Raw genomic sequence first — 11,523 nt, forward strand, 5'->3', positions numbered from 1 at the left:
TTTCAAAATTTATTTGAAATTGGTGGAAATTTGAGGAAAAATCTATGGTCCGTGGTACAACATGACAAACTTATGAAATTTAAAAAAAAATTCTGCAAAATTTTATATGATCTTATTGTAAAAAGTAAATAATGTATAATGAATGTCTATGATCCATACCTGAACTTTATGCCTTCACGGCCAACTTTTAGGCATTTTCCAGGGTAAATTTCCTTTTGGTCCTTGGTACACGACCCGTTGTACCATGGACCAAAAAAAAGTGACTTTTTCAAAAAATTCTGGAGGGGAGGGGAATGAGTTTTGAACAAATGTGAATATCTCGTTTTTTTTGTAAAAGACCATTCTTTGATGCACCCTATACACATTTTCAAAAATAATTAATGGGTGGAGTCCATTCCCAAAAAACGAAAAATCGGTCCCTGGTACAACAATCTCCCCAGGTACTGATAGAAATCTTCTTTAATAATAAAATTAAATATTACAAAGTACGATGAATTTTTCATTTTAAACATAGTTGCCACAAAATCGTTCTTTTCATTCAATATACGAGGCTGTTTGTCAAAAATGAACGAGTATCCCAGTTCGATAAGTTTTGGCATTGATAGATAATTGTTCTTCTGATCAGGCACATATACAACTTTCTTCAAACAGTATACGTCCCCAGTTTCACTTTGTAAAATGAGATCTCCGACGCTCTGCACTAGTCTGGTGATCATTCCATCGTTTAATTTTTTTTCGTTAACCAAACGATTTGCTGAACAAATAGAATGATTGGTACAATTCAAATCGTTAATAAAAGTCGTCGTTTCGTCGGATTCCGGGAAAACAACATCCACAGGAATATTGCTTAACGCTATCATTATCTGAAAAATGATAATTTGTAATCCAAAATTTGTACCACTTTTCTAATAAGTAGGTAACGCAAATCAAATGTTCTCGGAGCAAATAAATTATTTCAACTTACGAAGGTAACCAAAATGTTTAATACAAATCAACCGCCAAAAAAAATTAGATTAAGTTCAAAACATTACCGTAAACATTAACGGAATATTCATTTTTAAAGCCAAAATTTATTCGGATTTCGATTTTATTCATATTATCAATTTTACCTTCATTGTAAAATTAGCATCATCTGATGATATTTTTAAATGGTTAATATTTTCACTCAAAAGAAAAAAATTGAAAAATGGGCAACGTCAACTTGATAGGAATACTTTCAAGTATAACATATACAAATGTCAGCGAATTTCATTCAGTAGTGTTGGAGTAATCTTGTGTCAACATCAACTCGCATAATTTTGATAACTTTCTAAAATAGCAAATACTTCGATAATAATGTTTGTTTGCGGTGTTGAATGGCTTCATTCATTAAAACAAACTTCAAATTAAAATATTGTCCAAAAAATTTCGTTAAATACACATTTATTCGATTTATACGCGATCGAAAAATGTATCACCTCTAATCAGTACTCTGCCTTGCATGTTTTGGTTATGCTATGTATATTTAAAAAACGCAATACGTAGAGCACCCTCTTAAGGCAGTTGAAGATTCATTCCCTAAGTGCAGAAAGAATGAACGAAATAGATGCATAGTGATAGATCGTATTTAATTTTAATGAGATGGAATAATACACACGACTCCTCTTCAAACAAATAGGTAAAATATATAAATAGGTATTTAAATTGAATTTCAAACAAACAAATACAACATTATTCTTAAAATCGATCATTAATTCTTTACTCATTTTCCCAGAGGTAGAACACACTACATGACAGTTGGCAGGTCGCAATAATTTTCTTTCCACAATTCGACCAAACTTCCCAGAGGGTTCTTGCAGACAAATAGTTTTCCTTTCATGTTTATAACTGGAGTAATTGTGTACAAATGAGTCAGACTATTGGCACTTCTCGCCCGAGCTTCAACATCTTTCAGCCCTTTAAAAGAAAGAGTCCCTCCCCCCTCCCCCCCAAAAAAAAATCACAGATTTTGCTTTCCAACATAATACTCGCTCAAAATTTTTTGAGCTGGACATAACTGGATTGAAAGAGCATGCAAAAGTTTTTCACTGGCCAAAATTTCAAACGCCAAAGTGTATTTTTCAATTTTTAGCGAATCTTTAAAAATCAAATTTAGGTAAAAAAAAAAAGTGAAAAAAAAATCAAAATTTCACCAAATTTTTCTAGAAAGCTAAAATTTGGGATAAATCCTGTTTTCGACCTGCCAAATCGGTTGGAAATGGTTTCCCAACAGTTTTGAGCAGTTTTTGTAGCTTGTAGTAGATTTTTGAAACTCGAAATTTCCACTAAATTTTCTCAAATGAAGTTGGATATTCAAAATTCACGCTGCACTTCAACTTGCAAAAATCTGCTGGAGGCTCCAGAACTGCTCATAACGGGTTGACACCATTTCCAATCGATGTGGCTGGTGGAAAATAAGGTATATCGCTAATTTCAGCTTTCTAGGTCAATTTGGTAAAATTTTGATTTTTCTTCTTTTTTTTGGCATATCTACATTTGATTTTCAAAAATTCACACAAAAATCGAAAAATGTATTTGAGCACTTGAAATTTTGGCTGGTGATGAATTTTTTCATTCCTTTTCCATCTAGCTGGTCCAATTCGAAAAATTTCCGAGCAAGTCCTATGTTGAAAAGCAAAATCTTCTGATTTTGGCTGACCTGACCATCAATATGGCCACCATTTTGTTGGTAAGATCGACTTCTCTTTGGCAACTTTGCTTTTGAAATGTTCCTTGGTTGGGATGTGTCCCTTCAAGAAAACAATTGGTGCAGAGGATGAGGGGGGATCTACCCACCTACTTCGTCTTGGCGTGATATTTTTGAATTCTGTCAATTTTGACAGATGCTGCTTATCGCCTGCCATTTCCATCAATTCTACTGCAGCTTTACTCACAGTGAAGTCCACCTTACCCATACTTGATTTTTTTTTAAATTATTAAATCAAATTCCAATCTTACGAATGATTTACGAACTTGATATTAGGTTTTCGTAATTATCAAAATAGATTATTCTTCCCTCCGTCACCATCATGTTCATCACCTAAATACGTACCAACACACCAAAACTGATCTCTCAAAACGCGCATATCATAAAATCAGTATAGGTAGGTATACAGTACAACAAACGAATCTAAAAATAAATCCATGACTCGAGTATTTTCAATCCCTACAGCGTCATATACACTATACAGTATTTGTAAGAGTGCATCGTCGTTCTGTTATATGTTTTCTAATTAACCGAACTTGAAGTGTTTTGCATTCGCGTTCGTCGATCTTCTTTCGCACAATAAATTTAACCGGTAAGTAAAACATTGCATTCGGAGTTATTCTACCTTTTATTTCTTTTGCTTTCTTTCTTTCTTTCTTTTCCTTTTTTTTTTCAAAGCACCTAGGGTTACGCTCGTATTTACACGTACAATGTATAAAGTGCTCTTTGTAATATATGTGCAGCAGCTGCGATATAAAAAGCGAACAAAATGGAACTGGATAGTCAAGAAGAATGCGTTAAAAAGCTAGAAACCAAGTTGAGCGAATTACGAGAACAAAGAATCAAAGTAGATGAAGCCAACGAAATACTTCGCAAAAAACTGCAAACGTACGAGTATAAATATCTTTGACTATGCTAAGTAATTTATCAATACTGTCGTAATTGCGCGTACCGAACGAACTATAAAAGTCTAAAGTTGAGAAAATTTTTCAAGTGGGTAACTATACTTTTCTCTGTGTATTTCTTTTACCGCCACACGGTTTTGAAAGTTGCATTTGGATTTCTGGTGAGCTGTGAATGTGCTTTTTTTGTACGGTTCTTTTTCCTGAGGTTGTAATTTTTACCTGTGTAGGATTAGTTGGAAATTGAATGAGAATGATGAGGTTTAGAGGGGAGGGGTAAATAGCTGACTGGAAGTAAAGAATAGGTACATTTATGTAAAGAAAAAATCTGGGTAACCTTTTTTTAAAATAATAAGTTTTATGTGTGGGTACTTGAAATTGCAAGAATATCCCAAAAGTACAAGGAACAAAAGACTGATTTTTCTGATGTCAATGACCTTCGGGTACTGATAAAGAGCTTCGTTCGCTACATGATTTATGCTAAAAATTGAGTAAGTATGTTGTCTAAATTTGGAATCGGAAATTGAGAAAAATGAACTCCACTTTTTCACTTAGAGTTGCAGAAAATTTAAGATTTTCTGCTCTATAAGTTCATTCGAAGCCATTTTTTTCAATTTTGAAATCTAGAATTTAAAAAGGGTATATTTTTGACTTTGAAATTTTAAAGAGGAAAATTGGGATTTTTAAAATTTGAAAATTCGTTGCCTAAAACGACACAAACTGTTATTTTCATAATTAGGGGTGTCCCTTTAGGAGGTTGTCCGAATACTTTAAGGCAGATTTTTGGAGTTTCCAGTTACGAAAAATTCTCCTCAAAAAAGGTCTAAATGAAATGAAAAAAAATCATAATTTTGATAGATTTGTACACAAATTTTCAAAATTCATTTCGGCTAGCTCAAATTCATATTTTAATGGGTTTTTGAGAAAACAAAAAAAAATCTATCAAAATTATGATTTCTTTTTAGAATTTCATTTAGACCCTTTTTGTGGGGAATTTTTCGTATCTGGAAACTCCAAAAATCTGCCTTGAAGATCAGAATTGCTCAAAAAAATTTCAGTTTTCCATCTCAATTTAATCCAATTTTAATTGGAAAATGACCTAGTCAAAAAAATTCCAAGACAATTGAATAAATAAGTTCAAAATTTGATCTGTGAAATATTTTAGGATGCTCTTTTGAATTTTCGAATAAAAAAATCATTAATTTTTAACGTGGCAGAGGGCATAAAATTAGGAAAAAAAAAAAAAAAATTTACTTCTTTGATTATGAAAATTATTTCGTTTTTGAAAGCTTACCTTTAAAAAATTCAATACTTTGTAAAAATTTTCGTTTTTTTTTTCACTTCACTGACATACAAAAAATTGAATATTTTTTCATATTTAAAAAAAATCAAATCAAAAAAATTGGTATTTTTTCTAATTTGAAAATTTGACACGATTTTACCAAAACATGAGATTTTGAAAATCATAAGATTTTTCATGTCGATCAAAAGTTTATTCAGGAAGAATTCCAGAAATTCCATCAATTTTATGGAAATTTTTGTAATTTGTTTGTTGATTTATCTTGAAGATTGAATTCCAAAAATTGTCCAGATTGAAGAAACTTGTATCAATTTCTCAACTTGTCATAGATTTCAATCATGTCCATGAATTTTCACATTATTTATGATAACGGTTGGAAAGTTTTGGGACTTTTATTGTTCTCCCCTGTTTTTGAAGACGTTATGAAGGGGGAAAGATGGGGAAAGATGACTTATATGCGCAAAAATTAACATTTTCTTTCTCCTTTTTTTTTGGCTTTTGATCATTTTCGTTCACTTATTCTTATTTCAAAATCTAGCTGTTTATTTTGTATTTTTTTTTATCGATTCCAAAGCATTCAAGATTCTTGCGTTTGATTTGAACGCTAGAATATGGTTTTTGGGGAGATCATGGTCTTCAACCATCATAACCAAAAATTCAGCTGCCCAAACTAAATTTTTCGATTTTTGGCAAATTTCTGAAAATCCCAAAAAGAGTGATTTTCTGCAATTTATGATTTAATGAAAATGTTGGTACCTACTCAGTTACTCATGTTGTCCAGCTGAGGAATTAAATTTTTATTAATTATTAACCCTTGTACTAAAAAAAAGTGGCCCTACTTGCAAAATGGTGGCCATTTTGATTGGCAGGTCAGCCGAAATCGCAGATTTTGCGTTACAAATAGGACTTGCACGAAATTTTTTAAACTGTACAAAGGTAGATCGAAAGATCAGGCAAAAATTCATCACCTGCCAAAATTTCAAGTGCTAAAGTGCGTTTTTCGCTTTTTAGTGAATTTTTGAAAATCAAATTTAGGTCAAAAATGAGGAAAAAAATCAAAATTGAAGACGTCATAACAAAAATGGGTATATATGACACATATGTCCTTTTTGAGACGAATCCATATTACCATTCTTCAGACCTTCCTCTATCATATCAGACCACCCCCACTTCACAAAGTCGAAAAACCAGTGAGATATCGCCATTTTAAAACTGCGAAGTCGATTAAAACTTTGCTTTTTCAGAGATAATGGGTTACTCATGGTCGATTTTGTGTTGTCAACCACTATTTACCTGGTTTAAATCCAAAAATTTGCTCAAAAACATTTTTAAATCAATAAAAAAAATTGGCCAAAAAACTTGTCTTTTTTGTGTTTTTTTTTTTTACTCAACATATTGATCTTTTTTCAGAGATAATGGGTTACTCATGGTCGATTTTGTGTTATCAACCTGGTTTAAATCCAAAAATTTGCTCAAAAACATTTTTAAATCAAAAAAAAAATTGGCCAATTTTTCGCTTCAAAAAGGACATATAATTCGAAATGTTTGAGCGCTTACCGCTAACACACAGTTTCCTCCAGACTGATGCTGCATAGCATTTCATATAGTTAGATAGTGGGAAAATAAGATAAAATCGTCACCATGTTCAAATATGCACATTTCTAAACTTCACAAGCACTCAAACTTTCAAACAGTTTTTTCTCAAAATACAACTTTCACACATATGTCCTTTTTGCTATGACATCTTCAATTTTATCAAATTGACCACGAAAGCTGAAATTTAGGATATACCCTATTTCCGACATGCCAAATCGAATGGAAACTGTTTCAAACCGTTTTGAGCAGTTCTGGAGCCTCCTGCAGATTTTTGGAACTTGAAATTTCGACAAAATTTCATTAAATGGAGTTGGATGGCCGAAATTTACTCTGCAAACTAATTTCAATACGCTACGAAGTCAACTGCAGGAGGATTTCAAGTCATTTTGGAGCCTCCAGCGATTTTATGAAAATTACTGAAGCCTCCAGAAGATTTTTGAAACTTGAAATTTCCTCAAAATTTTATCAAACGGAGATAGAAAGTCGAAATTCATTCTGCAAACTAATTTAAATACGCTAAGAAGTTGACTGCTGGTGGATTTTAAGTCGTTTTAGAGCCCCCAGCGACTTTTTAAAAGGTCGTATGTCGTTTTTTGGAAAATTAAAATTTCCAAAAAGTAGCTGGAAGCTTTAAAACCATTTGAAACCAGCATGTAGTCGACTTCATATCGTATTGAAATTAGTTTGCGAAATAAGTTTCAGCTTGCCAACTTCATTTGGTAAAATGTTGCCGAAATTTCAAGTTTCAAAAATCTACTAGAAACTCCAGTAATTTTCCAAAAGTCGCTGGAGGCTCAAAAATGACTTGAACCCACCTGATGTCGTCTTCAGAGGGTGTTAAAATTGGAGTGTAGAGTAAATATCTGCTTTCCATCGCTATTTGATGAAATTTTGTGAAAATTTAAAATTTCAGAAATCTGCTGGAGGCTTCAGTAATTTTTCACAAGTCCCTGGAGGCTCCAAAACGACTTGAAATTTACCTGCAGTACTTCGTAGCGCATTGAAATTGGCCTGCATAATAAATTTCAGCTTTCCAACTCCATTTTCGAGTTCCAAAAATCTGTTGGAGGCTCCAGAACTGCTAAAAACTGTTTAAAACAGTTTCCAATCGATTTGGCATGTCGAAAATGGGGGATATCCTAAATTTCAGCTTTCGTGGTCAATTTGGTAAAATTTTGATTTTTCCCACATTTTTCGCCAAAATTTGATTTTTGAAAATTCACCAAAAAATCGAAAAAGGCACTTTAGAACTTGAAATTTTGACAGGTGATGAATTTTTGCCTGATCTTTCGATCTATCTTTGTACTGCTTAAAAATTTCGTGCAAGTCCTATGTTGGAACGCAAAATCTGCAATTTCAGCTGATCTGTTAATCAAAATGGTCGCCATTTTCAATTTTGTAAGTAGGGCCACTTTGTTTTTTGAGGACATGAGCTAGAAGTGTTTCTTCAGGACTCCCCCCCTTCAGAAAAAAGTTGTCCCGGAGGATCGACTGGAGGGGGGTGCATAGACCCTTAAGCGGGCTCTCCGACTAAAGCGAACACCTTGAGTTGACTCCTCTGATAAGTCTTGAAAAGTTGAAAAAAAAACAACTCACGAACCGCAAGAGTGATAACGCAAAACTAAAAAAAAATGTCCTCGTTTTTCCATCACCCCCCCCCCCTCCTTCCCTCTTAATCTCAAATCAAAAAGAAAGATAGGAAAACGTCTGAAAAAAGAAAATAGGTATATAAAAAAATACATCCAGCATATCTCTTTCGATAAATTTTTCAATTTAATTAAATAGATGGCCGAAAATTTCCATCCCAATTTACTCGGTTAGTTAAACGAATTCTGCTGGCAAAGGGTACAGGTATTTATGTAACCGTTTCTCTTTCCCTGTGCCCAGCTTTAAAACGCTTTCTTAACTAATACAGACAATCAATTTAGGTACATCTTATTTCAAAGTATAATAAATCCTTCTGGATTTCGAATCTTTTCAGATTAACCAAGCACTTAGACGATTTGGATTTAAAATACGCTAAAGAGAAAGACGAAGCAGAAGCTGATAAAAAAGAAACAAAGTCGGAGTCGACAACGAACTCGGACTCGGACCCGAAAGAAACTAACCAAGTCGATGCTGTTGCCCCAGACGAGCCAGAAAAATGTCTAGTAAATTTCATCGCTGCTATAGTTTTATAATAAATTTAATACTATACTCCGCTCGTCTCTGATAAATTACGCCGTTATGGTGCAGCTTTCTGCTTTCTTTTTTCATCCAACGTGCAGATATTTTTTTATCCCCTGTACCCAGCCAGACATATAGTTTGGTACCTTTCTCACGCTGTGTAGAGTAATCTGATGGTCGTAAATTTTTCTCGGCGACGGGCTCGATAAAGAGCAACACAGAGAGGGTAACATCTTGAGCTATTTTGGCGACCAAATTGAAATTTGTATTAACTCACCGTCTCCGGTCAAATATGCGAACCAGAGGAGGAAAAAAACACTACGAGGAAATACCTCGTAGTTATTCCATCTTGTAAGCAATTCAACGAACGCGACAGTTTGGAACGAATGTCGCGCCAAGATTAATTCGTTAAATATGAACCTCGATTAAAGGAACAGAATTCGATAAATGGAGCACATTTTTTATCGCCGGGCTCCCTCTTGTCTTCCTCCTCCAAGTGGTCGGGTTCTTAAAACCTTTCGTATGTATGCCTAATTTTATTAGTTATTCGGCGAGTTCGACTGCTAAGTAGCGAAATACTGTTTGGTGTAAATTGTAAATTGGCATCTGCAAATAAGCATCTTTCTGGGTAATCTGCGGTTATTTTCGCGTAAATTACTAGGACGAATCCTACGTACCGAGATTAGAGATGCTAAGAATATCGCCAGGCTTCGGCTATATGTATCCTTATTAATGAAAACACCCTTTAATAGTATACTTACTCCTTGCTCGAATATACGAGTATCTATTCTGTGTTCGTTCTAAAAGCCTATTATACGCTTTCGCACTTGTAATTATTTACCATACTTATATACTATTATATCCTGTCTACTCTAATGTAAAATCTTCTTAGGTACCGGAGCCTGAAACCAACAACGACGATGCCATCGATGGATCGAATAATACCGAAAAGAATTCTAAAGACTGAGAATACGTACTTACCCAGACCCACGCAGTTTTTCAACTCTTTCAATACTTACCTATACATTGTACATACCTACCTATACAAATGTTTTGATATTTTGTTTGTATAAAAAATTTTATTACTTAGTTGCCTCTGTGTATTGATGAATTTCGCTCATGATGTAGCTTTTCGTGTTTCTTTTGAGAAAACTTCTTGGTTCGACGTTCTACTCGATGGTAATTTTTATACATAGGTACGTTTGTGCCGAAGAAAATAGATGTAGGGGGTTTTTTTCTCTTTCATCAAAGCTTCGATTCGTCGAGTTTTTGTTGTGGTTTGCCTCGCCTGTGTATAAGGATTGAGATGTACGAGAGGCTGAATACCGTAGTGAATAAGTATATTTAATATTTGAATTTACCACCGTGTGGTGCTTCTGTTCGCCTGAAAACACGCCGAAATTCTTTTAATTCGAGGAGATTTTCTCAAAGCGAATGAAATCTCGCGTAGGAGTGAAGAAAAGTTACGAATAGAGGCAGATGCTGGCTTTATGTAAGAAATGAATTCGTATTTCGATATTAAAAAATTTTTCGCTGGAAAAAATTCGATAAAGTTGAGATTTGAACTGTTGCTGTAATGCACCGGTTTCATCTTGGTTTTGCAGGTAATCAATTCCTTCTTGAATTTGGAGGCAGAAAAAACCTGGATAAGGGGTGAAAAATGTTTTTAAAACCTGTAAAATGAATTACAAGTACATAGTAGGTACTGTACTTGCATGTTCCCAGAATTCAGAGACATAATATTGTGTGTCATTATCGAAGATTATAATACTCATTTGCTTAATTGACTTCGTGAAAATGTCACAAAACACAAACCCATTTTTTCATTGCATGCAGCTATGATCATAGGTAATAGGGTAATATATTCCTTAAGGCAGTTTGTATACATTTCTCGAAGTTTTTCATGGCTTTGTTGTTTTTTTTTCTAATTGATAGAATCGTTTTAGTACCAAAGATCGAGATTCTCTAAGGATTTTAGGATCTTCTTCAAAAGGAAGCTGAACTATATGATTAGATCGCCCATCAGGTAGTCGTTCAGTTGTTTTTATAAAAAGTTGCTCACACATTCTCTCTTCTTCAGGCCATAGTCTACTCGCGGGATGATAATTTTGATGTGCGATTATTTTCTGTTTGTCGACCTCGATCATGTCTTTTTTTCAATTTGTGAGTCAGATCATCGAGATTCTTTTTTTAAATTCAAAACTAAAGCCCAGTAACAAGTCGTTGAGCGATTTACCTGCTTTGGTTTTCGCCGAGGCATCATAAACTACTCGTAACTTATCATTACCTAGGACTGCTTTATGGGGCAAATAATGCGTTAAATTGGGAGTCCACTTGGGAGTGAACTCGATAATACCAGCGTCTAATTGTTCGCTTAAATACTGATTATACCTACTTAATAGTTCACTCGAAGAATTCGAAACTAAATTTTTTAAATGCAAGGCTTTAACCTTCTGAAAGAGTAAAACTGCTGCGAAAAAGTGGAGGAATTTTCAACACTCTTTTCAACAAAAACTGAAAAAAAAAACTCTACAGGATGTCATACCTACGAGTGAGAGATTCACGATGTCTTGCATCTTGCGTTTTCAATTCTCCAAAAACAATAACCTTTCTCGTCAAGCAGAATGATTCTGAGCATTGAAGGAGGAATCCTAAAATGTTGCAAACAAACGGAGGCTAATCATTATTCGCAATTGCGCCATTATTTCAATTTTCAATTGGAGGATTCAATTAATTATTTTACTGAAAAATCTACAAACAAATTAATTATAAAAAATAATATTAGAAGAATAAGAAAAAAAGTTTAATTTCGAAATTTTTTTGCACATTTTGAG

At 33.8% G+C, this 11,523-nt stretch overlaps 1 protein-coding gene across 2 annotated transcripts; it reads left to right on the plus strand.

Annotated features, from left to right (window-relative positions):
• Positions 1–3,157: 3,157 nt before the first annotated feature.
• LOC135833235 (uncharacterized) lies at positions 3,158–9,778 on the plus strand. Of its 2 annotated transcripts, none has more exons than XM_065346977.1 (4): positions 3,158–3,317; positions 3,469–3,613; positions 8,505–8,673; positions 9,582–9,778. In XM_065346977.1, the coding sequence occupies exons 2-4, from the start codon at positions 3,495–3,497 to the stop codon at positions 9,654–9,656; spliced, it is 363 nt and encodes a 120-aa protein (XP_065203049.1). In that variant the 5' UTR covers positions 3,158–3,317; positions 3,469–3,494; the 3' UTR covers positions 9,657–9,778. The 2 variants fall into 2 exon arrangements, with proteins under 2 accessions (XP_065203049.1, XP_065203125.1); XM_065347053.1 differs by having other exon boundaries at positions 3,185–3,317; positions 3,472–3,613.
• The last annotated feature ends 1,745 nt before the right edge of the window (positions 9,779–11,523 follow it).

This window comes from Planococcus citri, chromosome 1 (assembly GCF_950023065.1).
Source record: "Planococcus citri chromosome 1, ihPlaCitr1.1, whole genome shotgun sequence".
Lineage (NCBI taxonomy): Eukaryota > Metazoa > Arthropoda > Insecta > Hemiptera > Pseudococcidae > Planococcus > Planococcus citri.